At 41.9% G+C, this 26,285-nt stretch overlaps 1 protein-coding gene across 25 annotated transcripts in view; it reads right to left on the reverse strand.

Annotated features, from left to right (window-relative positions):
• The window catches only part of NRXN1 (neurexin 1), a 738,722-nt gene extending 718,800 nt beyond the window's left edge, over positions 1-19,922 (reverse strand). For 22 of the 25 annotated variants that reach the window (XM_075413190.1, XM_075413188.1, XM_075413180.1 and 19 more), the window contains exons 1-2: positions 19,836-19,922; positions 14,679-16,183 (exon numbers count right to left, since the gene is read on the reverse strand). In XM_075413190.1, coding sequence (XP_075269305.1) covers positions 14,679-15,417 — 739 coding nt within the window. In that variant the 5' untranslated portion in view covers positions 15,418-16,183; positions 19,836-19,922. Of the gene's footprint in view, positions 1-14,678; positions 16,184-19,318; positions 19,340-19,376; positions 19,463-19,692; positions 19,713-19,835 lie in introns of those variants that run through there. The other 3 variants (XM_075413168.1, XM_075413167.1, XM_075413166.1) reach the window with 3 other exon arrangements.
• Positions 19,923-26,285: the final 6,363 nt, after the last annotated feature.

Consider the following 26,285-nt stretch of genomic DNA (forward strand, 5'->3'; position numbering starts at 1 on the left):
AAATTGAGAAAAGTTTTTAGCCAGTTTATTAAATGCATGAGTGGTGTAAATAATCACAGAAGTTGATATTTTGAGGTCTGGCAAGTGTAGGCAATAGCTTAAATGAAGATCAAAGCATCACTATATTTAATTTTTCTTGCTATCCTATGGTCCCATTAGGCTAGTAAACTTTTGCTTGACTCTTTGTATACCATCTTTTGTGCTTCAAAAGAAAAAAAGTTTGCAGAGGAGTACTGCTGAGCTAGGGACATATTTTAATGACGGTAAAATCAGAGTGCATTACATTATACTCCCTGCACTGCTTAGTAAAAAATAGCCTTTAGGGATGTTACGTAGGACTGGGATTTCTGACTGGTACTATTTGCCTGCAAGATTTAACCTTTCCTAAAGAAATAACACCACAATTGTTTTATAGAAAATGCAGCAAATATGTGGTGAAAGCCACATACATTGAGCTTGAACAAAATTTATATGTATACAGACATCTGAATTTAAACTTCTTATTATTCATAAAAAAGGCATTTATAAAGATGAATGTAATCAGATTACATACTAGGCACAACATTTATACTATGTAAAAACATGAATAGTTGTCTCTAAATATTTATAAATACTTTAATTGGTTGTCTATGAGTCTGCAGTTTAGCTTGTATCTGATTATGCTTAAAAAATGATTTTCAAGTTTTTTTTTTTACTATTGAACTTTTTTCTTTCAAAAACTTTTCTGTTCATTCTAACACACATAGTCCCATTTAAATCAGTGGGAGTAATAACATCTAATATTCCTGAAAATGTCACTAGGTGATTAAATACCCTAAGGAAACATATAGATAACCATATTCTTGTAAATAGTCATATTGTATTATTAAAATAATATAGTTATGTGCAGTATATTTGTATATACATTAGGTATATTGGGGATCAAGGGCATAAAAATATTCATACAAATAATCCAACCAAATACAGTGGGACCATCTGTGAATTAAGTGACCATAAAGAAACTTCTTGGGCATTCAGTTGTGACTTTACCGTCTTCAACTCCTGTCCTAATCGCTTTTTATTTGCATGCTTTATAGTCGAAATAGTACATAGTATAACCTAGTGGATATAATATAAATCATGGAAGGGAAAAGGGAAAATGAATATTTTTCATCTTTATAATTTTTTAATACACTAGGAAAGAAAGAGAAGCTGGTTCTGTAAGTAGAGAAAGTAACAATCTCTAAATAAGGAGAAAAGTAATAAAAATATGTTCAAAGTTTCTGGCACATTAATAAATGTGGCTCTTCTAAAGACAGCAGTATCTTAAAAATATTGGCTGGTCAAGTCAAATATTAACACTGCATTTCTGGCTCTTATGTACAGAATATTGTATTATGGCTATACTATTCCTCATATAAGACTTTTACAGGAAGAGATTCAGAAATATTTTTAGGCAAAGTTTTTTAATGGGAAGACTGAACAAGCAGACGTGCAAATGTAATGTTTATATTTTATGTTGAAAACAATTCATTGGAAGAATGGTACTGAAATGTACTGAAACACTTTTAAGGTTTTTTTTCTTTCTTTAAAAGACACACGACAGAGGAAGGTTGATTACAGTAATTAAAATAGATGACCCAGTATAGTAAGGAAGTTCTCAATTTTCAGTCTTAAAAAAATATATTTGATTTAGGCACAAAAAAACGTCTCAACTGAAAACCTGACATTTATGTTTGCAGTGGTATCTCCCCAAGGGAACTCTAAGTAAGTTTCATTTCCATTCTGATTCCTTTAGGCTTATTTTGAAGCAGAAATATAAAACCCATTTGGGCAGGAGTAACTTGACTTTCAGGCTTAAGCCTTTTGCAAATTCTCTGAAAACCCTCTAGAATCTGTTCAAGTTGCAAACTTTCTCAAAAATATGTTTTTACATTCTTAGTGGAGATATCTTGGATTTTATAAGGAAACTCCTGAAAAATTGTTTGGACTGTGGTTGCATGCTTTAACTTCAGCCTCAGCAGGTCTTCCCTGTCATTGGAAACTGTAGCCTGTGCTAGGTCCAGCTACCCAGTTTTGGAGCAGGGAAAGTGTCAGTCCATCAGCAACTTCCCCGCTGGGAATGGGCCCTGTGGAAAGGGTGCTTCCTCATTAACGTGCAGAAAACACAATGGCTGGGGCTGGGATGCATGTCTGTGTGGGAGTAGAGTTTTAAAAACCTATAAAAAAGTATACACACTGACTATTTTACTACCTTAAAAGAATGTACTCTGGGTTGCAAATTCAAAAACAGCATCTCTGAGACATAAGGCTTCTTACATAACTTAGATCCATCCACTTTATTCCTATACATTATGATATAGCCTTGAATTACACAGTTTAATGCACTTGTCTCCAGAGCCTCCTTTACTTGTTCTGTACACAGAAGAGGTCTATTCTTAGCAATAAGTAATGACCAAGTAATGAAGAAAGCTGTTGTGCCAATGAGCAGTACACCTGCCCCTGCAATACAAGAGTCCTTGCTGAAAAGGAGTGGGGCGTACCGCACACCAAGGAGAGGCTAATGCTGCCTTGAAGAAATATGTTCTATCCCCTTCTCTCCTGAAAAGCTCGTATTTTAAAGCCAGGCATTTTCTGGGTGGTCATTCCTTATGCTGTTCAGAACATTGGCATCCTTGGGGACCTTGCCTTGCTGGGTATCCCAGAAAATGCAGTGCTGCATCACTCAGAGCTGTAATCTGAAGTCAGGGCGAGCTGTGCTTTGAAGTTATGGTGGACACTTAAAGTACGTAGTGTTATACGTGAAGTACTCAGAAAAACCTCAGACTGTGCACTCAGGATTAGCAAATGTTTTTACCTGCAGTCTCTCTTGCCTCAGTTCTCCTCTACGACAGGGGTAATAGTATCTGTCATCTTACATAGGCATTGCGTAATTTTTAATATCTGCCTTGCAGCTCAGTTATTGTAATTACGAAAATCTTAGAAAAGCCCAGGGAAAAATTAATAATTTCTCTTCAGAGCTGGTTTGAACATGGACGATAAACAAGGCTCAGGGCTACACACCAAACAGCAAGGAGAAAACAAAATATTGAAGAACTGATTATCCAGACTATGCACTGAGTGAGGCAGAAAGCTCAAGGAAAAAGTGGTATATGATCACATAATTAAAGACTATTTCATAATGGATACCCAGAAACAGAATAAATTAAAATTGTACAGTATCTTTCATCCTGACAGTTCACAGCTGCTAAGTGTTTTATTTTATAAACTTATTAATATTCTCAGAGCATAGATTTTTGAGTGAAGTATGTTCATACATGTTAGACTTACACTTAGGTTGATTAGACAAGAAGCAAAGTGGCCATACAGAGCTATGCTTTAAAAACCTGTGCACTAAATGGGTATCTAAGAACAACAAAAGGAGTGTGAAGATTGATTCAAACATGTAGATGAAATACATGACTGTCAATTTTCAAACAGCCAGCATCTTAATACAGGATAAGTCATCTCAGCAATGGGAGTGGGAAGTGGGGTTAAAATATGAATTTTTTTTTGCCACTAATTCGTATTTTTGTAAGGGAAAATTGCATTGCAAGTTCTTATTATACCACTACAAATACAGAAAAATTAAAGAGTAGAATAAGGAATTATTGTTACCATACAAGTGTGGAAAACCAGCAAACCAGCAAGCAAAGCTTCTTGCCAGTCATTTTTGTGCTGGCAAAATGTTTCTATGCATCTGAATGACAAAGGAAACTTCTATAAAGATCACAAAGTAATATTATGTAGTAGTGGACAAGGTTAAGCCTAAGTTTGTTTCTTGAGGTTTTGAGATGTTTTGATATCAATACACATGAAAGATTTTTTTTTCTAACCAGAGGACCTGATTCTGATCTTACTCTTATTTTACAATAGCTTAATGTATTAGCTTCAAAAGGCATCAATCCTGACTTAGACAGACATGAAAGGAGTACTGGGGCAAATTATTTTACTTCATCAATTGACAGGGATTCTACTGAATGTGATACACCTACAAAAGTCAAATATTTTAGAAATATTATCCAGAACAAAATATATGATTTCAAGAAAGATTTTTCTCTTCCAATTCCATTAGTTAATGAATTTCCTTAGTACCACTTTCTGCATTCTGTAATGGTTGAAAGCCTAGTTTAAGTCACTGTGAGCTCAAACCGGTCAAGGACCCAGCTTCCAAGAATTAATGATGTACTCTTTTTTTAAATTTCTGATGAGGAAGCTAAGGAATGACTCAAGTATCACAATGGGTAATATGTGACTGAATAACAGAGATTTGTTTAATCAGTGCCTTTTACAAAATTGAATGATGTAGGCATTTATAACGTGCAAGAAAGATTCTGCTTATTTAAAGATGCCGATGATATTTAAAACAAAGAGAACAGGAACTGGCCAATGAGAAGACAACAGATAAAACCTCTGAATGCTAAGAATTTTTCAAATAGTAAAATATTAAAATATTAAAAAGTGGTTGTCAGTGGATTTGCAAGAAGAGCAGGTCAAAAATTCTATTACATTAACTTTTTTCTGTCACTGGAATAAACCTGATGTATGATTTGCTTAATTTTGAGTTTCAAAATCTGTAACTTCAGAAACAAAAATAAAAACTGTGCTGTACTGCTTAAGTGCACAACTTGTTATAAAGCCAGACTCAGTTGTTTAACTGCCATACAGGAAAAAGCACAAGTTCAAGGTTGTGTAACTAACTTTTATCCTAGCTGCTCCTCCAAATACTTTGGTGCAAGAACAGTGACAAAATCCCTGAAATTTCTGGAAACTACCACAACTGATACAGCATTCATGGAAAACTAATGGAGTTTTGGGTCAATAAGGAAATACATTCAAATCATATTTTCTTCCTGGTGAACTAGTGAGAAAATGCTGTTGTTTCCCTCATAACAATTAAGTCAGGAATGCTTTATGTAAGAATACGAAATCTGTATGCAGAATTCTTCAGTAAATGTTTAACCAAACTAGACAAATCTTTTGTCTAGTGTTGAACAACAGCCCACAATTTATCTCTGAAAAACTCTATGTTCCAAAAAAAAAAACACAACATGTATATTGCAATGTAATAGTGTTAGAGAAATCATTTTTCTGCACAAAGTATCACAGAAAACAAACTTCAGAGAGTCAGCTCCTGGGAAGTTCAGCAACATTGATCTGAGAAGGATGTAGCAGGACAGCATTAATCAATTCTTAGAAAATCTCTTTACAGATCTTTCTTAAAACACCCCATGATAGTCTTAAAAATTAAGTGGCATACAGCTATTGGTTTATAACATCCATTTTCACCTGTCTCTCCTCTGATGAGGAAAAGCAAACTCAATAAGCAAAACCACTGATCTCTCTGGAAATTCCTGGAAATTTCCTGAAGAAATTCCCCTGCTTTTCTAGGGCATCATGTCATGCGAAGCATCTGTCCACCTCATTACAGATAGTCACCTGAAATTCTCTTTGTGCTGAGACATGTGCATAGTTTGGGAAGGAGATGCAGTGTCTCACTAGCCTCTCTGCCTCTTGTCCCTGGACCTTCCAGGTTAAAAGTATGAATTTAGAGATGTAAAATGTAAAAATAATTTTACAAATGTAAAATGTAAGCCTATTGCTGCATAACAATCAGTGGAATCCAAACATTTTTAGACCAATTTTGTCATCCTATATGACTCAGAATCAGGAAAGAGAACATCTTTCCTAAGAGGGCTGTAGACCTTTTTTTTTTTCTTTCACTAGCATTAGGGCCTAATTCTCATGTTTTATTAATAATTATTATCTTTGCATCACAAGACCATCATTCATCCTAAAGCTATTCATCATGGTTGTCCCATAGACATCCATTGTACAAATGCTGGTATGTACGCTTGAACATGTCTGTTGTCACCTTTGCGAACGAAGAAGAATCAAGATAATCTTCTGAAGAAAATTACAGTGTTGAGATACAGATCTTCACCCCAAGTCTACTCACTAATTCTGTGATTTTCTATACACGTCTTAGAAGGAAAGTACATATAATTTATAATATATACAAGTAATCTTTCTCAAGGAGTCTTTTCTCAATGGAAATACCTCCTTTGACAAAAATGTCATTTTTTAAATCTTTTATTAAATCTAAAAAGCATAGAAGAGAAAGATGATCAACATGAAGGTCATTCTGTATCAGAAATTAAGACGTAATTCTTAAACTCTGGAACTGTGACATACATCTCCAATTGCATAGTGTAATGTCAGTGACCTCCGTAACGGCTGTACGTGTTCTTTTAAATACAAAAAGACATCACTGTTGGAAAAATCAGTCTCGTTTCTCTGCCTTTAAGCAACATGAAGCCCCGTATCTAGACAAAATCACCAAAAAGTCAAACTTTTTTATTTCAAGACCTTGTGTATTGTGCCACAGACTCAAAGCAATCTGCAACTTGTACACCTACATAGCACTGTTCATATGCAGTGCTTAAACAGGCAGAATATACAGTTTGTAGTGGCAACAACTGCAAAAGTGATTCTATTGAATATACTGCCCACTTTTGTGGTAAAACAGATTTTTCCACAAATTAGAGTCCCTTAAATGTAAAACAAAATCAGTCATATAACTTTACTCTTACAACAAGGTTCACAAGCATGTATTAAATTAATGAATAATTATGATGATGATGGTAATAAATATCTGAATTCATGAAAAGTATTTTCTCTGTAGATATTCCCAGATGAATACTACAGTCAGAATCAGCAGGTTATTTAATTTGCCCTAGTTCTCTGTTTTCATATTCCCATTTGAATAATAAGTTCAGAATCAGCAGGTTATTAGGTTTGTCCTAATTTTAAACTTGAGTCAATGGGACTTCAAATTGATTCCAATGGAAAATGAAAACAGAACCTGGTTTTTTTCAGCTATCCATAAGGCGCCAAATCTGCTGCTTATTAGGACCTAGCTAAATAGTTCCAGGTTCATAAACAGCTTCATTGAATTAAAGCAATCTAAAATTCTATCATACAATCCTTTTCTTACAGAATGCTTTCAGCATACACACAGAATCACAGAATCACAGAATGGTAGGGGTTGGAAGGGACCTCTGTGGGTCATCTAGTCCAACCCTCCTGCCAAAGCAGGGTCACCTACAGTAGGCTGCACAGGACCTTGTCCAGGCGGGTCTTGAATATCTGCAGAGAAGGAGACTCCACAACCTCCCCGGGCAGCCTGTCCCAGTGCTCCGTCACCCTCAGAGGGAAGAAATTCTTCCTCATGTTCAGACAGAACTTCCTGTGCTTCAGTTTGTGCCCATTGCCCCTTGTCCTGTCGCTGGGCACTACTGAAAAGAGCTTGGCCTCATCCTCCTGACACCCACCCTTCAGATATTTGTAAGTATATATTAGGTCCCCTCTCAGCCTTCTCTTCTTCAGGCTGAACAAGCCCAGCTCGCTCAGCCTCTCCTCGTAGGAGAGATGTTCCAGTCCCCTCACCATCCTTGTAGCCCTCCGCTGGACTCTCTCCAGTAGCTCTTCATCTTTCTTGAACTGGGGACCCCAGAACTGGACAAAGTACTCCAGATGAGGCCTCTGTCTCTTTTTTCTTTACAAGTTCAAACAAGGCATGACTGAGGCAACCTCCCACTTTCACGCCCAGATTTCTCACTAAAAACAAAAGAGAATGACACTTTTAAAAACGATATGTTAATTGACTGGGAGCCAGAGTTCTCTACTATCCTCAGATGTTAAATCTTAGGTGCTTTTGCAGTAGTAAGGATGACTTTTGTATAAGTGTTGTAATATTGCAAAGGATGAGAACTGTTACAAACACAAGAAGAGCTGAACTGTCAAGAGAAAAGTGGTTGGCAGTTGACAAGCTACGTCATTTCCAATATCTAGTCAGACTAACAGAAAGTATGTAATGGCAGACCAGTTGTGCACAAGAAAAAAATACATTATTCTGAATACTAAACTATAGATAGATAGGCAGTATGAATGGTGACGACTTCAAAGCCAGCTGATAAGTATCAGTTCTGCAGACTAAAGAGGCTGCACTACAGTAAAGTGAGCTTCAAGTCTTGACTTCCCCTACTAGATCCCTAATAGAAATTCTGATCTTCCAAGTACCTGATGGCCAGGAAGAAAATTCTACCAAAAATCCTGTGTGGAGTGTCATTAGTTTAACTTCACAGATGGAGAAACCAAACTGAAGAAGTGGTGTGAACTGGCAAAGATCACTGAGAAAGCAATGTCATATCAAAATCATGTGCTATTTCCTACTTCATTCTTTAGTTACTACAGGTATTTTATGCACTGAAGCACTCACTGTTTCTACTGAGTAGACCAAGATCCAGAATGATGGCTGACATTAGCATGGACTCACCACATACAACTACTTTTTAGTTTGGCAGAAGAAAACCTGAGCTGAAAGAGCGAGTTCTAAAATATATGACAACATATTCCAGGCTGATAAAGTGCTTGTGATACTCTCAGATACCATCACCCCAGTACAGAAGGAGGAAGTGTCATTCGAGAAAGTGCACATCTTTAGGGGAGAAAGCTAGACTATTTTGTAAAAGATTAAAATATGATCCCTGGTCAGCGTAGAACTAAATAAAGTCATCAAAGTATTATGTACCCTGACTTTGCTAGTTAATTCTATATATAACACCACAGATAAAGGCATGTTTGTTATGTTCTACCAAATCATTCCCCAAAACAAGTATACTCCTATCTTTACAATTTACTCCTCAGGTACAACATGGTATGCAACACCTCAGAGTGCCCTTCACTATTCTGTAAAAACATTTGTTTATGAAGGTATACAATTTTCAACTACAGCGCAATAAACTAGACAAAGTATTTTTCCAGAAGCTGGTATGGTTTTACGTTTTCTGAAAGGAATATCAAGCTCTTTGGAAGACAAAACATTGACTTAATTTCAACAAGAGAGATGGATGAACATTTTTGTTTTAAATTACCAACCAATTTTGATACGTTTATTAAAAGAAGCATAAAACCTCAAAGCTGCATATGTTAACATTAGCCTCTTTACATAAAGCTATTTCTATCAGGAACTGGTTTTACTCGCCAGCCTGTTTCCCCATTCCTATCCATCAGCTCGGTAATGATGATGGGATAAAATTATACGTTCTGTAATCCAAATGTTTTCCCACAACTCCTTGGCTAACATCTACTGTTAAAAGACTCCTAGGGAGCCAACCTGCAGCTGAGAAAAAAGATCGAGTACATTTGGTCCAAAATGCCTGTAAGCCTTGAAGTGCAATTACATTAAAATATTGACAATTTTATTATATTATGTTGAAATTCTGAATGAATATGACCAATCTGACAAAAGGGCCTATGCTGCTAGATGTAAATCTTTCTAGTGTATCAGCATTCTATAATTTGCAATATAGACTTAAAACTAACGTGGACCCTGCATCTCGGCTAGGCACAAAGCAAAGCAACAACCTCACTATATATAATATTATTGATCTGGGATACTAAGATGTATGCTATATGCGTAAGTGGTCTTTTGGAAATATTTCAATATCAGCATTTTGAAATGATTAGCAATATCCAACAAGTAAACTTCTTAAAAGATAATATAAAACAGACTGCCAGTTCCTAATTACCAGTGACACAGTATTTAAATTGCTGTGATTTTACACAAGGCAGATAGTGAAATCAATATCCTGTAATGTTGAATCCTGGCAAACAAAATAATATGCCAAATTGCATTAGGAAAATGATGCAAAATTCTGCTTTAAACTGATGTAAGAATTCTGGTTTCATACGACTAAATGTGAAGGGCACAGATTTAACACGGTTTTGAAAGACTTTGGTATTATTGGAATATCTGCCCTCAAGATTCTACCCTGACAACAAAGTCACTGTTGAAAACATTAAATCAAATCAAAACATTTACTGTTAAATTAATCAAATAATCAGTAAATGCAACAGAACCTTATTGTAATCTCTAGTGGATTTCTAGCCCTCCTCCTAAATCAACATCGCCCCAGTGGCCATTGGCACTGACAAGAAACTCAGCATGCAGAACAAATACAGATCATGTAATAGAGATGTGTATTGTAGAGAAAGATTCTGAAGTGCAAATCAAAAGGAAAGTTTTGCTGACAGTATTTACTAGCCCAAAGTATATTTCGCCAAGAAGGAGAAAGACCATGGTGGTTACTCTGTTAAGACTGACTATAGGCAATGAGTTCAACAGCATCTCTTTGCACTCATATACATATCTTGCAAAAGATAATTAATGCCAAAATATAGTTATATATTTTATTCAAGGCATAAGAGAATTAAATGAATTAAAATATGAAAATTTTCAAAAATATATAAATATTGGATGACTTTTTAAAAAAGTTAACATGAAGAAGCAATTATGCACAACAGAGATTGATGTAATATATTCAGAACCCAAACAAACAAATCTAAATGCTGTCTAGTCTGAGACATCTGGAATTCGCTTCCTTAAAAAAAAAAAAAAAAAAAAATCACTTTCACAGTTCAAACCATAGCTGGCACCAACTTCTGAATATCTGACAAGGAAGAACATCTCTTGCAGTGAACAGCTGCATGAACAGTCCTCATTTTTCTCACAAAACAGAAACTCAGTAGAACAGTTAAAATAAAACATGTTCTAAACAGGAATACTTAGAATTCATAGCATAATTGTCTCTGCAACATGCTAATATTGAGGCAAGTAGGCAAGCTGTATTTTAAAAGATAGATTATCCTGCATGCAATTTTTTCAAGCAGTTTCAGATGTAGAAAAGCAGAAGGGCATGGAGTGACAAGAAGCTAGGGTCAGTGAAAAACTTCTCCCAAATCAAAGGCTGTTATGTGTTATTTATTTCCTCCTTCAGAGGTATCTGCTTATTTTCTCAGACAGGATACTGGACAAGGTTATTTTTATATAAATGAGAATGAAAGGAAAGTGATTTTTTTTTTTTGTCTAGAGGGTCACTATTTTATAAAACAACTTTTTTGTTGTGAAATTTCAACATAAGGAGTGAAATCAGAAAAGTAATATGGAAGCTCACTGATATGAATCAGGTATTCTCCCTACCTTTTAGGACCGGATTTTGAAGATCAGTCTTTTTAATGAACAGCTCTTCTTATCATACAATCAAGCCATATCAATTTGAGTCATTTTGGGGAATATTATAATTTCCACTGAATAGAAGATTGTGATGTATGTCAAAAATTTATCAGAAAATTGATATGGCAATCAGGGTTTATTTTAATGCTAGTCTTATTCCTAGCAAAATTTATCATGATTTTGTGTATTTTTCCTTCTACTGAGTCACTGTTGTTATTGAAATAATATTCCCTTGCCTGTTTCAGTGCCAAAGAGAGATTTCATTTTCTCTTTTAGAAGGCTCTTCTACTGTCTTTACTCATAAGCACATGGCATCATCGACAACAGAACTGCTACAGATGCTATTTTTCTGTGCTGTGGACTGCACACTCTTGACACTCAAGCAAAGCTCCAGTCCTTTTTCTGTGATTTATGGCATAGCTCCTGTTGAAGAGAGTTTAGATCCTATTCAAATAAAGGGCATAACTGAAAGCAATAAATCTGATTCTTTCCTAGCTTACACTGGTGTAGTTTAGATAGCTACCCCTGATTTAGACAGGTACAAGAACAGTTAAGCCTACTGGGAATATCTTATATTACTATGGGTTTTCCGAAACAAATCAACTTGGTTAAACTTCTTTCTTATAAGAAAATCTTACTTCAGGAAAAATTAATGAGATTTTCAAAGATGAAAATCTGAAAAAACACCCACAGGGTATTTTTTTCCTGAAAATAACATGTCATATTAAAAATTGCATCCTTAGGCTTGAAACTTTGACTCTAAATCAATTATTTTTAATCTTTCAAATGTGCAAGTCAGGATAGAAAATTTTGGAAAGGTTTTCTTTGTTGCTGTTGTTATTTATTCCTCAAGTCCTCAATATACATTGGGACTCTGTCTTGCCAGACTGCAGAGATGCAGAAGCACATTAAATCCAAGCCAAAAAAAACCCAAACCAAAACCTAAAAAATCCAAGGAAAATAGAATTTAATGACCATCCTTCACCTTTAAATAAAAGGTATCAAGTAGGACATGTGGTTACAATCTCAGATGAAAATGGGAAGTTGGGGATTTTTCCCATCTAAACCATTTTTAGTCAAAAAGCAAAACAAGAGACTGGTGAAAACTTGAAAGACCCCTCCAGATCATTGCAGTCTGAGATGACCTTCCATCCTTCAGCAATGGCAACATCTTACTAAGGTTTGTGGGAAATTTACACATTCCAGGAACAAAAGATCAAAACTCAACAGCATAATTTCTATGTTGCCTATAAAGAACAATAAATAAATAAACAATAATAGCCAGGGTTTTTTTCTTGGCAGACATAATGGTTTTGCTTGTCCTTCTGCCTTTTCTATTTCTTATAATATGAAATAATTTATAAAGTAATTCAATATCTTTGGTAGCACATATGAGAAGCTACTAATCCCTTCATCAAGATATAGCTGATGGGATTTTCTCAATGAGCAGATATAAACTGTAGGACTAGTTCCATTTATATCGCTGTCAGTGGAAATATTGCCTCCCATTTCAAATGAAATCAGAATCTGAATACTTTATCACCCTTTGTTGAGACAGTATGCTAAAATAATGTCTTGCTATTATTTTATAATAGCTTCTTAGTGGTCAAGAGACACGTGAAGGGACTCTTGATCCCACTGAGGTCAATTGTAAAACCACCAGTATTTGAATGAAGCTAGCATTTTACTCTAAAATGGGAGATTCTGAATATTATTTTGAGTGTCCTCTTCTTCTAAACTCAATACAATTATTAATATATACATAACATAATAATATATAACATAAAAATGTTCCTTAAAAATAGCTGTGGAATCTATTATTATGTAAAGATAAGATTGTCTCTGACTGATATCATATGCAATTATATGAACTTCTTCATATAAATATTACATGTTCAAAATAACTTCAAATAAACTACTTCTTTTATGTAAAGGGCATATAAATGTATAATAATGTATAAATGACCACTGTTTCTTTAACGAAGCCACTACACCTCATAATTTTCTTTTTGGTTTACAATAGTGCCTACCTAGAAGATGCTGACAACTCAATATTTTACATACACCTATATATTATGTAGTACCACATATTAAAAATTTACATCCAAATCTTAAATTCATGGATATATTTTTATCTAATTTAAAGGATATTTCATTTTAAAGTTTCTGGGACTGTGTGCTATTGAAAGTACATGTGTTATTTTCTGAAACTATAATTCGCTCTTACTAAAAATTATTTTAAAATATTAGTAGGGTTTGAATTTTTTTACGAATGGCAGATGAGAGATAAACAGCTGATAAAGTAAAGAGAATGCAGAATGACTGTAGCGTTTTGAGTATTGACACTAAGGACAGAATGTGTTACATAATAAAGCACAGTCACAAATGATGTTTTCTTTCTTATAATGGGTGAAATCCGATAGAAATGATAAAGGCAAATTTTTCAGCCATAAACATCATGCAGCCACTCAGTGAAGATTTTCGTTTGGCCTTGATAATATCTTACTTATATTTACCTTTTAAATTTTAAACTTAGGTCTTTGCTTTGATACATTTGCTCTTATTTCACTCGTATACCTTTATGTCCTGTTCTAGGGACACAACATATGTAATTTCTATGCTTAAGAAGCTGCAAGCAATGGTACATTTACTAGCAAAATAATAAAAAGAGTCCTACATGCATCCGCAAAGTAAATGTTCACACTCCTTCCATTCGCCAAAAACAATAGGAGCTGAATATAAATCATATTATACGCAGTGATTTGTTTGTAGATGGGATTCAGGAAACTGCTGTTTTTCTAAGCTCCCTCTTCCTTGGTAAAACTATTCAGTAATTTTGTGGTGTTGGAGTAAGTGCTTCCCCCTCGCCCTTTTGTGTTCTCCCTGTCTGACTGGCATGGTGAATATGCTAAATACATTGCAAAGCAGTACCGTTCACATTCATGTCAACACATAAACCTCTGTTTAACCCCCCTCCTCACCGGCAACAATTTAAAGAATTCACAGATAAATCACTGATTTTATTTCAATGACACAGCAGAGGCAAATATCAAATATAAAGTGGACTCTGGGTCCCCACTACCCTACAAAAATAAACCCAGGTCATCTTTGCACTTAATCCAGTAAAATTCTCCCCAGTGCTGCTTTCCCCACTCACAAAATTAATTGCCACCATCTGTTTGTGACAGGCGTGCCCGTCCCCTCCCTTGACCCTAGCCGAACGTAATGCCGGCCACCCCTTCCCGCCCGGGTGACAACCCGGCACCCAGGACCCGTCTTTCCTCTGCCTGGGACAACCCCATATCACACCCTGCCTCTGGAAGACACCCAAAAACCACCCTCTCACTCAGCCTCGCAGAGAACAGAAGAGTGATGGCACCATGGTTGGCCACAGAGACACGTGGAGGGCAGGGAGGGGAAGGCGGGGAAGAGGGGAGCCGGGGACGCGGCGGGGAGGAAGAGGAGGGAGGGAGATCCACTCGTACAGATGAAACTCCATGCAGGCCTGGCCTCTTACCCGTCCCCTCCACGGAGCGACGGGGAAGGGGGGGCGGTGGAGCGGGCTGAGGTGGCACCTCCTTACCTTCGCTGCAGTCCTTGCCCCGGAAGCCCGTTTGGGAGCAGTCGCAGACGGCCTGGTCATTGAGCACCGAGCAGACGCCCCCGTTGAGGCAGACGTCCTCCCTGGCGCACAGGCGGCTCTGCTCATCATCCAGCCGCACCTCCTGGCTCTCCACCGGCGACGCCTGCGTGTAGTTGACCCGGACGTCCGTTATCCAGCCCTTGAAGGGCTCCCGGTCCTTGACGGAGGAGAGCGTCAGCTTTAGCGTCGCCGACCGCAGCTCCGGTGGGAGACCCCCTAAGAAAAGGCCGCTGAAGACAGTCATGTCCCGCCGCTTGGACTTCACCTCCACCCATTTGGCCTCGGCCCGGTCAATGATCAGCGTTGTGTTCTTGAAGTGGCGGCGGATGACGACGGCATGCCAGAGGTTGTCATTGACCGCCGTGTCGGAGAGCAGGGTGGCGGGCTCGGCGCAGAAGATGGAAAAGCTGAGCTGCAGCCGCCCACCCTGGGTGAGGATGAGCTCCAGGAAGTCGCAGAAGCCCTCGTCGTCGAAGTAGAGCACCAGCCCGCTGGAGCTGCGCGTCTTCATGTTGAAGCTCATCTCGCTCTCGCAGCAGGCGTTCCACTTGGGGAAGCGGGTCCACTGGCCCTCCGCCCCCGGGAATTCCAGCCCGCTGCCCAGCTCGGCCCAGCAGCCCAGCAGCAGGGCCAGCCAGAGCAGCAGGCACCCCCCGCGCCGCACCAGCGCCGCCCCCATTTTGCGCGGCCTGGGGCAGGCGAGCGGGGCGGCCGGGCCGGCGGGGGGCGGCGCTGGGGCCCCGGCGGCGGACAGGGTAAAATCTTGCCGGGCACCGGCCGCGCTGGGGGGTTCGGACGTGCTCGCCCCCGCCCCGGGCGCGGGGGTCGCTGCAGGGGACTCCCCGGGGCGGGGGGCTCTGGGTGCCCCGCGGGATGGGGTAGGGCTTGGGATGGGGTCGGGGGCCTCCAGGGGGGACCCGCAGCAGGGGGAAGGCGCCGTTGGGTCTCTTCACTGGTCAGCCAGGCTTCGCAAAAGGCGTCCGGGGGCGGGTGAGTCAGCAGAAATTTCCCCCAAAGCCAACATTACCAAACCGGGAGAAAAACCAAGATCGGTGGCAAAACCCTCCTCCAAGCGGCATCCACCGGCTCGGCAAGACAGTAGCAATATCCCGGCACGTGCGCACCTCTTTTTACATCCTCTCCGCCAGCTGTAGTTTCCCAGGAAGCCAATTACCGATCCCAGCGCTGCCTCCCGAGGACGGATCCTCTCCTCAGATCATGGACTGTCTGCCATGGTGCTAGAGCAGCGTCAGCAGACGACAGGACTCATCACTCATGGTTTCCTGAGCTGCCTCAATCCCAGTGGGGTTGAAACCCAGAAGCTGTCAAACAGCCGAGCGGCTACTTGACATGCAAAGCCTGACAGCTCCTCTTCTGTTTGCTTGCAGAAGGCCAAGGCTAAGATCCAGGGGGGGCAATTTTCCTCTATTGCTTGTGTTTCTGATCTGCAAGGAATTGAAACAGAACAATCAGAAATGACGACTAATAACATGTTAAATCATAAAGTTGATCAATAGTGGATGCTTGTGATTAATTTTTCATTTCGACTGCAGTTCGACGTTAGGAAAAATGAGATGCTGCTGTAATTTTGGAGTTACTGAGAAACCATAACAACTTGCGACACTAAACCTAAATCTTAATGTATATGCTTACACTAGATTACATTTTTATGGTATAATCTATATGTAAACTACTTACCTTTCAAAAACTGTCAAATATTTAGTAGCATATTCTGTTATTACAAGGCCGATGTTAAGAAGAAAAGGTGGTGTTTATTCTGCAGTTTGTTTTATTGCAATTTATTTACAGGAGTACCAGCACCTGTGAAGCAGCCGATGCTACCAAGCCCAATTCTAGTTCTTTCCAGTACGGCTTAAAAACATATAAAGTAGACTGAGCTCCCAGCAGGACCTGGCAGGCTTCACTGTACATGGCACACCTACTGGTTTATTTTCATGGGGCGAGGAAGAATTGCAATGGTTTCTTAGAAGGCTTTTTGAAAATTTCAAACCGCATTTTTCTCTGCCACCTGATTTCTTTTGCTGCTGATATTCTCTGTTACGGCAGGGAAAATCCAATTCCAGCCAGCTCTGATGTTGACATCATTCACAATGCAGATCAGCTAATCCCAGGTGTTAGTCCTTTGAAATGGGTTGCAGTATTTTATGCATGTTTACTCAGCTGCCCTTATTTAAGAGGACAACTCCTCATTTTAAAAACAATATATATGCCACAGTTCACTCTCTTCCTCTGAAGAGGTCTCTGCATTCAAAGCGTTTCAGCAGAGAGGCTCCCCTCTCTATTTTTCTCCCCCAAGCCGCTACATATTTTCTGGAAGGTGTGCGTTAGCAGATCCCTGCTGATAGAGCAGAGGATCTCCGACACCTCCCTCACCCACCCCTTCCCCTTCACCTCCCCCCTCCCATTTCTTAGCCAGCAGCACTTCGGCAGGCAGGGTACCACGTCCAGAGCTGCTGCCAAGCCCTTTGCAGGGCTGGGGGGGGCCGTGTGTGAGTGGGGAGAGGGGGCAGAGACGAGCCTGCCAGGGCGAAACCTGCTTTAAAACAGGCACACACCTCAGCTGCCTGCACCTGACACGTTCAGAGCTGCAAAGTCACCTCCCACTCTCTCTTTATATTTAATTTCATTCCTCTAAATGTCAACACGTTTATTTTTATTATTTGTCACACGCGAGGTGGGCAAGAGCGGCAAAAGGGAGGCAAGGACATCCGCCGAACTTCGCGGGGAGACGCCAGCCGTGCCCAGCCAGCCCCATGCAGCGCCGAGCAGCGGAGAGCCCCCGGGTTCCCCCACCGCCGACCTCCCAGCCCCGCAGCAGCAGCCGCCGCTCGCCGCGCCGCTACCAGCCGAGGGATTCCCGCCAGCTCCTCCGCAAAGCGCCGTGCCCGGAGCACCCCGGCCCGCCCCCGCTGCTCCGGACCCGCCGCCCCCGCTCCTCATTACCGCCTTTTTTGGCTACGGCGGCGGCTGCGGGCACGGGCGACGCTCGCTTGCGACACCGCGCCGCGCCGCCGCTCCCGCTTCAGCACCCGGAACAGCTCCTCCCCGCGCGGTCCGACGGGACGGCGGCGGGGGGGGGGGGGGCGGCCGGGCCCCGCGCTCCCGGCGGCACGAGCCGGCACCGCCCCGGGGGGGGAGAAGGGGAGGTGTCCCGCCCCGCGGCCTCGCACCGGCAGGGGGTTGGACACGAGTGGGAGCCCGCGTGGGTGCACCGGGGGGTGGCTGCACGTCGGCATTTGGGGAGGGGATGCGTGAGGAGGGGGCGCGTCCTTGCGCGGGTGAGGGCGGGGGAGGAAGGGGTCTGCCACCGTGCGCGGGGTGTGTGCCGGGGGGGGGGTAAGGACGCGCGTGTGAGGGTGAGTGTGCGCGCGCGTGTGCGCCCCCCCCGCGCGCGCCCGAGGGGTCCCTACAGGTGTCCGCGGAGAAGATGCCGCCGAGCGGCGATCCCACCTGGGGAGCATCCCGGCCCGCCGCCCGCCCCCCCCCCCCGCGCTCACGCACACGGCAGCCAGAGGGGGGAAAAGGAAGGAAAAAAGAGAGAGAGAGAGAGAGAGAGAGAGAGAGAGAGGGAGAGAGGGAGAGAGAGAGGGGGAGAGAGAGAGAGGAATAGAGAGAGGGAGGGGAAGAAAGCGAAAGGGGAAAAAAAAGAGGGAAAAAATAAGGAAAGAAAAAAAGACAGAGAGACTGAAAGACTGAAAAAAAAGAAAGGAGAAAGACTCAAGAAAAAAAAAAAAACCACCAAACAACCCAGGCAAAACAATTGCTTATTTATTACTGCCGCTATAATTCACTCCCTGTCAATAAACAGCACGGTCTTGTCTAGTCATTTCCAAAGCAGAGGGGCACTTTCCTTCCCGAAAGAGGACAATTTATTAGCATATATACATATATATATATATATATCTCAAGCGGGCTCTTAACTACCAGGCATCCCTCCCGACCACGCACATGTGTACACACACACACGTATGTAGCAAGGTATGCACACAAACCAATATAAATGCAGCTATCGCGCCCAGTGCCTCACCATCGAATTAATATGCTTCCCCCGCCCCTCTCCAACCATTTTTTTTTTTCTTCAAAAATTATGATTTGGTCACAGGTGCCCCGATTGAGCCTTTTCAAATTAGAGAAAAAAAACCGAGAGATAGAGACACCCATAGGTCAATAATTCCTTAATCAACGCCGGGCCGGCTGGCGTGCCCGGTCCCCGGCAGCATCCTGGCTGCACACAGCCCACGGCTTTGTCTCGGGGTGCGGGGGAGACCGGGGAGTTCGCAAACCACCGGCTGAAAGAAACCGACCCTGAAAAACAACCTTGCTGCGGCCACGGGGAGAAGCGCTCCGATTCAACGGCGGACTCGGCAGCGTCGCTCGTCTTTCCCTTTCATTTCTAGGCAATTTCTAGAATCAAATCCTTTCCCGAGCGGATGGAGCGATCGATCTCGCGACCCTCCCAGTCTGCAGATGTATTTATTTTAACACGCTTATGGCAGAATCCCTACCCCTTCAAAACCGCACGCCGCCAGCGGGAACCCCGCACAGTTCCGAACACGCACCAAGGCAGCCGGGTGCCCTCTTTTCTCCTGGCTCACCCCAGAAAACGTCCCAAATTACCGATGTGCCTCCTGCACCAACCCTTCGCCTCTCCCAGGCCGCCGCCGATAAATCACCGTAATATTGCGATATTCGCTCCCGCCGCTGCCCCGGCTCCGCGCCTCACCACGGCGGCTCGCGCCAGGGAGGACACGCAGCAGATTGATTTTATTCCTCCAGTCTCACAGACGAACCCCCCCCCCCTTCCTCCTCCTCCTCCTCCTGCCTTTGCAAGGGACTATAAATCACCGCATTCAACCTATAACTTCTACCTCCGCTCCACCACCTCATCTCCTGCTCGCCATCCACCTCTCCACAACGCCGCGCGCAAACCCACCAGCCTCTCGCGCCGCCGCCGCCGCCGCCACCTCCTCCTCGTCCTCCTCCTCCTCCTCCTCCTCCTCCTCCGCCGCCGCGGCGGCAAAGCGGGCTCGCCCTCCGCGGTCGCCGCTCCGCCCCGGCGCTGCGGACGCGCCTTACCTGCGCGGGGTGCCGCGGCCCGGGGCAGGCGCGGCCGGCCGGGGCTGCCTCTGCCGCTCACCGACGGAGCGGGCGCTGCTGCGGGTGCGCGGCACCGGCGGGCGGGCGGGGGCGGCCGCCGGGAGCGGGGGGGGCGGCGCCGCCGCGTGACGCCGCCGCGCCCGTCCGCCGGCCGGGGGCGGTGCCTGCGATCGCTGCAGCCCCCGCCCGGCCCCGCCCCGGCCACGGCCCCGCCGCTCCCCCCCCATCCCCGGGGCCCCGCCGCCGCCGTCGCAGCGGGGCACGGCGCGGGGCGGGGGCGCCTCCGCCGCTCCGGGTGGAGGGAGCGGGCAGCGCCGGGCCGAGGGGGGGGGGATGGAGGGCGGGGGGGGGAAGCCCCGGTGCGTTGGCTGCGCAGGGCCCGGGGGGTGACGGGCGCGCGCGCTGCCGCTGTCTGATGGCGGGGGAGTTTGCGGGGAGGTCCCGTCGGCGAGGGGGTGAGATGGGGAAACAGGCGAGGGACGGTGGGCGCCGCCGCCAGCTCCCCGGCCGAAGCTCCTCTTTGTTGGCAAGCGGGTGTTTCCGTGGATTTGGGGGTTTTTTGTTGTTGTTGTTGTTGATGTTCTCGGTTTTTTTCCCTAGAACCGAGGCGCGCTGGGTTCTGCGCAGCCTGTGGGGACATGGAGGTGCGGACCTGTGACCGGAGCGCACCCGAGGACCTCGTCTACAGCCGCAGGAGAAGCGCTTGGGAACGCCTGGCCGCTTTCTGGTGCAGCGTTAAACCTGTCTGACTGTAGGTTGCCTCCCAATGGTCGCAAAATAGTAGAGAAATGGAAGGCTTCTTAAGCTTAAGTTGGTTTTAGCTGCATGGAAAGTGTTTAATCATGCCAAACAAATGCCAGTTTTGTCTATCGATTGGCCTTCTAACTTTGTGCTCAGTGGCCTACAGAAAGGTGGTGAAGTGATGATGATTTGCATGCAGCCTAAGCCACGGTCTTGGCAACTTTTGAAAATGCGGAATGATATTTGCCACGCGGAGAGTCACAACAGCACTCCAGTATCGGGCATCCCAGAATTTTTTGAGAGTGCTCTGTGCAGCCGTACTCTTTGTTTTCCAGGGTCTGACCACAGCAACTTCGCACTGAAACTTGTAAAACAAAATTCCACTCTCCCACCTCAGCCCCAGAGGAGTCAGCCGTGCAATTTTATTTTTTTTAATGAAACAGACTTCCTCACAGATAACAAGTTTGATGAGGCAACCAAGCAACATCTAAGTAACAAAAATGAAAGCTTGCTAGATACACAACATATCATCAGTACTCACAGCAGTCGGACATCCCTTTTTTTCAGCCAGGTGATATCTGTATCCAGTTATTTTCAGAGTGAGAATTTCTCTCGACAATCCTAGTAACTTGACCCGTGCAAACAGAGCAAGGAGCAAGTATTGCTTCTTCTATGAAAAGCATATGAATTGTAGCCTGCAATATAGCGATGCATATTTTTAAAGGAGCAAAATTGTAACCTGATAGAAATTAGTAATTTGTGTGTGTGTGTTTGTGTGCACATATAATGTAAAGAATAGTATTTTCTAACTTTGCCTTATTGTGCTCATGGTGAACATGTGGTAAAGCTTCTTACACTTGTAGGTGGAGAGCATCAAAGCCGAAGCCAATCCACCCTGGATATGCTGGCGCAGGTGGAGGGTTCTTCCACCTTCGAACTGAGGGGCAGCTCCGTTAGTCCAGCGGCAGCCAGAGGATGTTCATGTTTCTCTAGATCTGTAGTAGGAAGCCTGCCGCAGTGAGAGGAGGTCTGCGAAGAGCCTGCATAGAAATAAAGCACGGAGACATTAAGTGAGCCAGGAGGATACAGGGAGATTGAGGGAGAATACAATTTCCTTAATTTAATGGTGGGTTTTGGTTGAGTTTTAGAAGAATGTATTACTTTTCTCATTCTCAGCAATTGTTGCAGCATATAGTGTCATAGTTGATTCATTCTGAAGCAGCAGAGAAAAAAAAAAGGAAGAAAAAAAAAAAGAAACATGATTTCCAAACCATGTCTCTTTATAGGTCTTGCGGCTTGACAGATATATGGACTCTCTTGTAAGATGCACATGGCCTTACAGAAACCTGACTTTCTTCTGCATAATGTTCTGTGTTATACCAAAATACGTATAAATTTTGAAAAGTAAAGAGATAAAAGCAGCAATGATATTCTTGGAAACAAACCAATCATATTTTCTGTCAGAGGGTTGCAGTACATTACCCAGCTTGCAAATCTGAGACCCTTTGGAGGGATGTATATTGTCAGAACAAAGTGCCTCTGAGTTATTAAAAAGTACAGATGTGGAATTGTCCAACAGTTGTAATTTTAAATAAGAGATTTGTTGGCAAGCTGAAGTGAATGCTGGAGCTGTCTCTGAGGCACTCATGTGCAATTGGCATGGCTGTCGGAACTAATAACAAAGGAATTAACCAGTCAAGGAGGTGCAGAGGAAATATGAATTATTCTACTGAGAAAACAAACAATTGAAATCAAACTAAAGGTGCTTCCAGAGAACACTGGTTATCTGGGCAGACGTAAGAAGGATACAAGAAGGGAGGAAGTTCTTTCTGTGACAGAGACAGCAGAAACTGTTTTAAAGATTTGAAAGAGAGGAAACCTGTTTCTTTGCTGAAGTGGTCCAGGGTAATGTTCAATAATGGGGTGGGTAGATTTTTGGGGTATGTCAAAGCTCTGTTCTGGTTATAATCACTCCACATATGCCTGATGTCTTTCCCTTCTTTGGAGCTATCATCAGTAATCCTTCCATACCAGACCAAATCTTTGAGAAGAGCTTCAGCCCCACTGGAAAGCTGACCCTGTGCTTGTTTGAATAACAGTTTTTGTAGAGGGCAGCCAGTAACTTTTTTTTTTTTTTAACAATTCAGTAATACCTTTTGAACTTGGTCCAGAGTGAAGAACAGACAAGATGACATCGATGTATAGCAGAACTAACGGAGCGGTGTGCAATTGTCTGTATCTGCCTACAGTCAGTGAGGTTTAAAGAAATATGGAAGAAGAAAGGTATAATTTCTGCTTGTTCATTGCCGTATTACTGGGCAATCTCAGCTGCGGGTGAAGAAAGTATGGGTAAGTCTAAAGTAAGAAGAAATTAAAAGATACCTGTCTTGGAAGAAAGACAGCACGTTACATAGATCCTCACTTGCTCAGTGCAAACTAATAGAAGAAAATTTTGAAGGACTTGAAGATCTTGAAGTAAAAGAGAGAGCCAAAACTACAGTTCAGCAAAATGAGTTGCAGCAAATAATCAAATACAGTACTGGAGGTGTTTGACTGAGACATAAGTTTGAATTCAGAAATCAGAACTGAGGGGCAACCAACTACATGTGGATTGGATTTCATAGTTTCTCTAGATAATGCATTTTTGGAGCTAGCTTGTACCTAACTTTGGAGAACTAAGGTGTTAAAAACTTGCTTAAAATCAATTCTGAATGGATAAATAATAAAGGAGCATACTTACGAGGATTTAAAATACTTATTGACCTTATACCCAGTACTGGCATTTGATGATATTTCCAAGTATTCTGCTATTTCAGAAGGTATCAGCTATGTTTAGTGATAAAATATTCTAGTCATGAAGAGAAGATTGGAGACTCATATAGGTGGCTTTTGGGCTCCAAAAGTAGTTTTGTCCAAAGAAAGCAAACAATATCAGAAAATGTGTAGGCATATCTGAGGATCAGAAGATACTTGTGGACTCTTAGTAAGTTCAAAGTCTCAGCTGACTACAAACCATATCAAAGCTTACACATGTTTTTCCTCAGACATAACTGCTTCCCTGTATTTACTGTAATATTGAAAACTTAATATGAAACATGTTCAAGAGAATTTAACAGTAATAAAATACATCTTGCTGAAGATCCCCATTTGATCCACAAGATTAAAATCTTGGGATGATTCAGAGATGCCGTTTTTTTGGCTTGTTAGCTTTGTTGCAGGGAATTGCTTAAAGCACTAAGGAAAACAGACCTGTTTGGTAGTTCAAAGCATGAATATAGATGGTATCTATGTGTATGCGACATGTGTGAGACATTGAATTCAAAGTTTTATTATGTATCAGGAGTTGCTTATCTAACCGGTGAGGTTTTTTTCATTAAGTAAGAGGAAAAATTGAGGAGTGTGAGGATGATTGTATTCCTATACCATAATCATCATAGAGGAAAATGTAGTGTGAAGAATACAGGAGCTACCAAGCCCACAAAAACCCTTGAAGTGCATTTAAAAAGACATAATTAGTGACAAAACCCTATAGTTTGATGGCTCTAAATCTCAGAGCTGAAGAGGCAGTACACTTGCACGCACACAAGTACTAACTCCTGTTGTGCACAAAGCTTGACTGATGGTCACAGCAGTACGCATTGCCAGGAGAAATCTATAATGAAAGACCCTATATTAGCTCTTCTGATCTGTACAGAAACTCATTTATCAGCTAGCCCTGTTGATGAATCTGCAGTGGGTTTCAGAATGGATTATGGTATGACACAAGTAACAATGGTTTTCTCACTGAAGCTTCATGAGGAAAGTCAAAGTGATGCAAAATGTCCTTCTCAATATTTATGTTTGGATTTGACAGCCTGTATAAGTGAACTGGGCAAAGCATAGTAAAACAGAGAACACTTAAATCAACTGGCTTCCAAAGCACATTTGGTTTGGTATTAACTCGGTTAATAGGAAGGTTGTTGTAGAATTTTCTTTATAGAAGAGTTTGCTAAGATTATGATTATAGAAGAGTTTACTAAGGTATGAACATCAATACTGTGATTTTTTTTAAATTGTAAGGGTAAATTTCATATTAATAATCTTACTAATTTTAAAAGAAGCCTCTATGTTCATATCTCAAAAAAAGTTATTATTTTCTCTACATATTTATGTGGTAGCATGACATAATGTATCAAATATTTATGCATGCAGCAGATACATCTCAAGGCCATTCTTGCAGATTTGAGTTTAAGAATAAGACACATAAATACTGTGCAACTAAATGCCTTTGGTTGCAAAAATACAAGGAACTAAGTCAATTTAGAATAGCTAAGTCTTCTTTAGTTCCAAAGTTTGCTTTTTAATGTTTTAAAACAGTTTTCAAACAGCAAAGTATAGGCAATCCTTTAACTGAGACGGAGAATTGCAGAGAACAACAAACTGTTGTATGTAGTCATTGAGTGGACAACAGTCACCAAAAGAACTTGGAAGCTCATGTCATCCCATAACTGTCTGTGGAATCACTAGCTTGAAAGAAATGTGTAAGAAATCCCACTGTAAGCAGATGTAGGGTTAATATTTTGTTGCAATCCCCAGGAAAGATTATTTTAAACCCTGAAGTATTTGGCTTAATCTTTTTTTTAAAACTCTTCACATTCAGGTATTTTATAAATGTTGCTCACATAATTTCCCGTAATTCCTTTTAAAATCTCACTAAATTATTCCTACTCATATGTAATTGGTGTAATTTATGTTGAATTTATATGAATGCTTTTTGTGTGTCATTTGTATAAATTTCCATGAAATCCATTCATCATCATCATCATCAGTCGTCACCTTCCTCATCCTCTTTGCTAGGATCACAATGCTGCCCAGATATGTCAGTGTGTTCAGGACCCCTGTGTGTTAGGAGAACTTCTGAGTAGTCTCTCTAGTGTGTGGCTCTAAGTAAAAAGCAAGCTCTTTTCTAAAGACCTCACAAATTGAAAAACATTGCATAGCAAGTCTGTAAGGCAGGCAGAACAACAGGTTATTCTAGTGTAATTTATCAGTGTGCCTAAATCATAGATGTGGTATGCAAATTAGGAGAAGCAATCAAAGAAATTGCATCTTATGCAGTTGCAGGATTGGGTCTTACGTGGGAGCTTGTCTCGAAGGTGCTGAGTGCCCTCTGCTCTGACTAACCCCTAATGCGGGCTGAGGGTACTAGGAAGAACTTGTCCCGTTTTGAATCAAGCCCTTTGACAGCTTCAAGAAAATCTCTGATTATAATAATTTGTTTTATAATGTGTCACTCTACACTTATGAAAAATGAGTATACTTGCTATAATTCAAGTATTCTACAGATACTTAGCTGTACTAAAAGTGGGCTAAGTATACTAAAAATATATTACTTTTCATAAGGGTATAATTTTCTAGTAATCAGAAGATACACTCTGATTCAAAAATTGCTATAATTGTTAATGTTGGTGAGAATTCCTAAGGCATCAAAGAAGAGGAATATTTGTGGTATGAAGCTGCAGATAGGTAGTTGAGATCATCAGTGTTTAAACCATCAATGATGCACCTGCCGAAGAGATTCACTAAGGGAATACTGCAGTGTGCCAGATGGCTAGTATTTTTGCAGTTCAGGGCACCTTTATTGTCGGTTGCCTAGTTCAAAAAACCCTTCACTAAGGGAAGTGAGACTTGCCCTTTCCAGAAAGTGCA

Source organism: Opisthocomus hoazin, chromosome 2, assembly GCF_030867145.1.
Source record: "Opisthocomus hoazin isolate bOpiHoa1 chromosome 2, bOpiHoa1.hap1, whole genome shotgun sequence".
In the NCBI taxonomy this organism is placed as follows: domain Eukaryota; kingdom Metazoa; phylum Chordata; class Aves; order Opisthocomiformes; family Opisthocomidae; genus Opisthocomus; species Opisthocomus hoazin.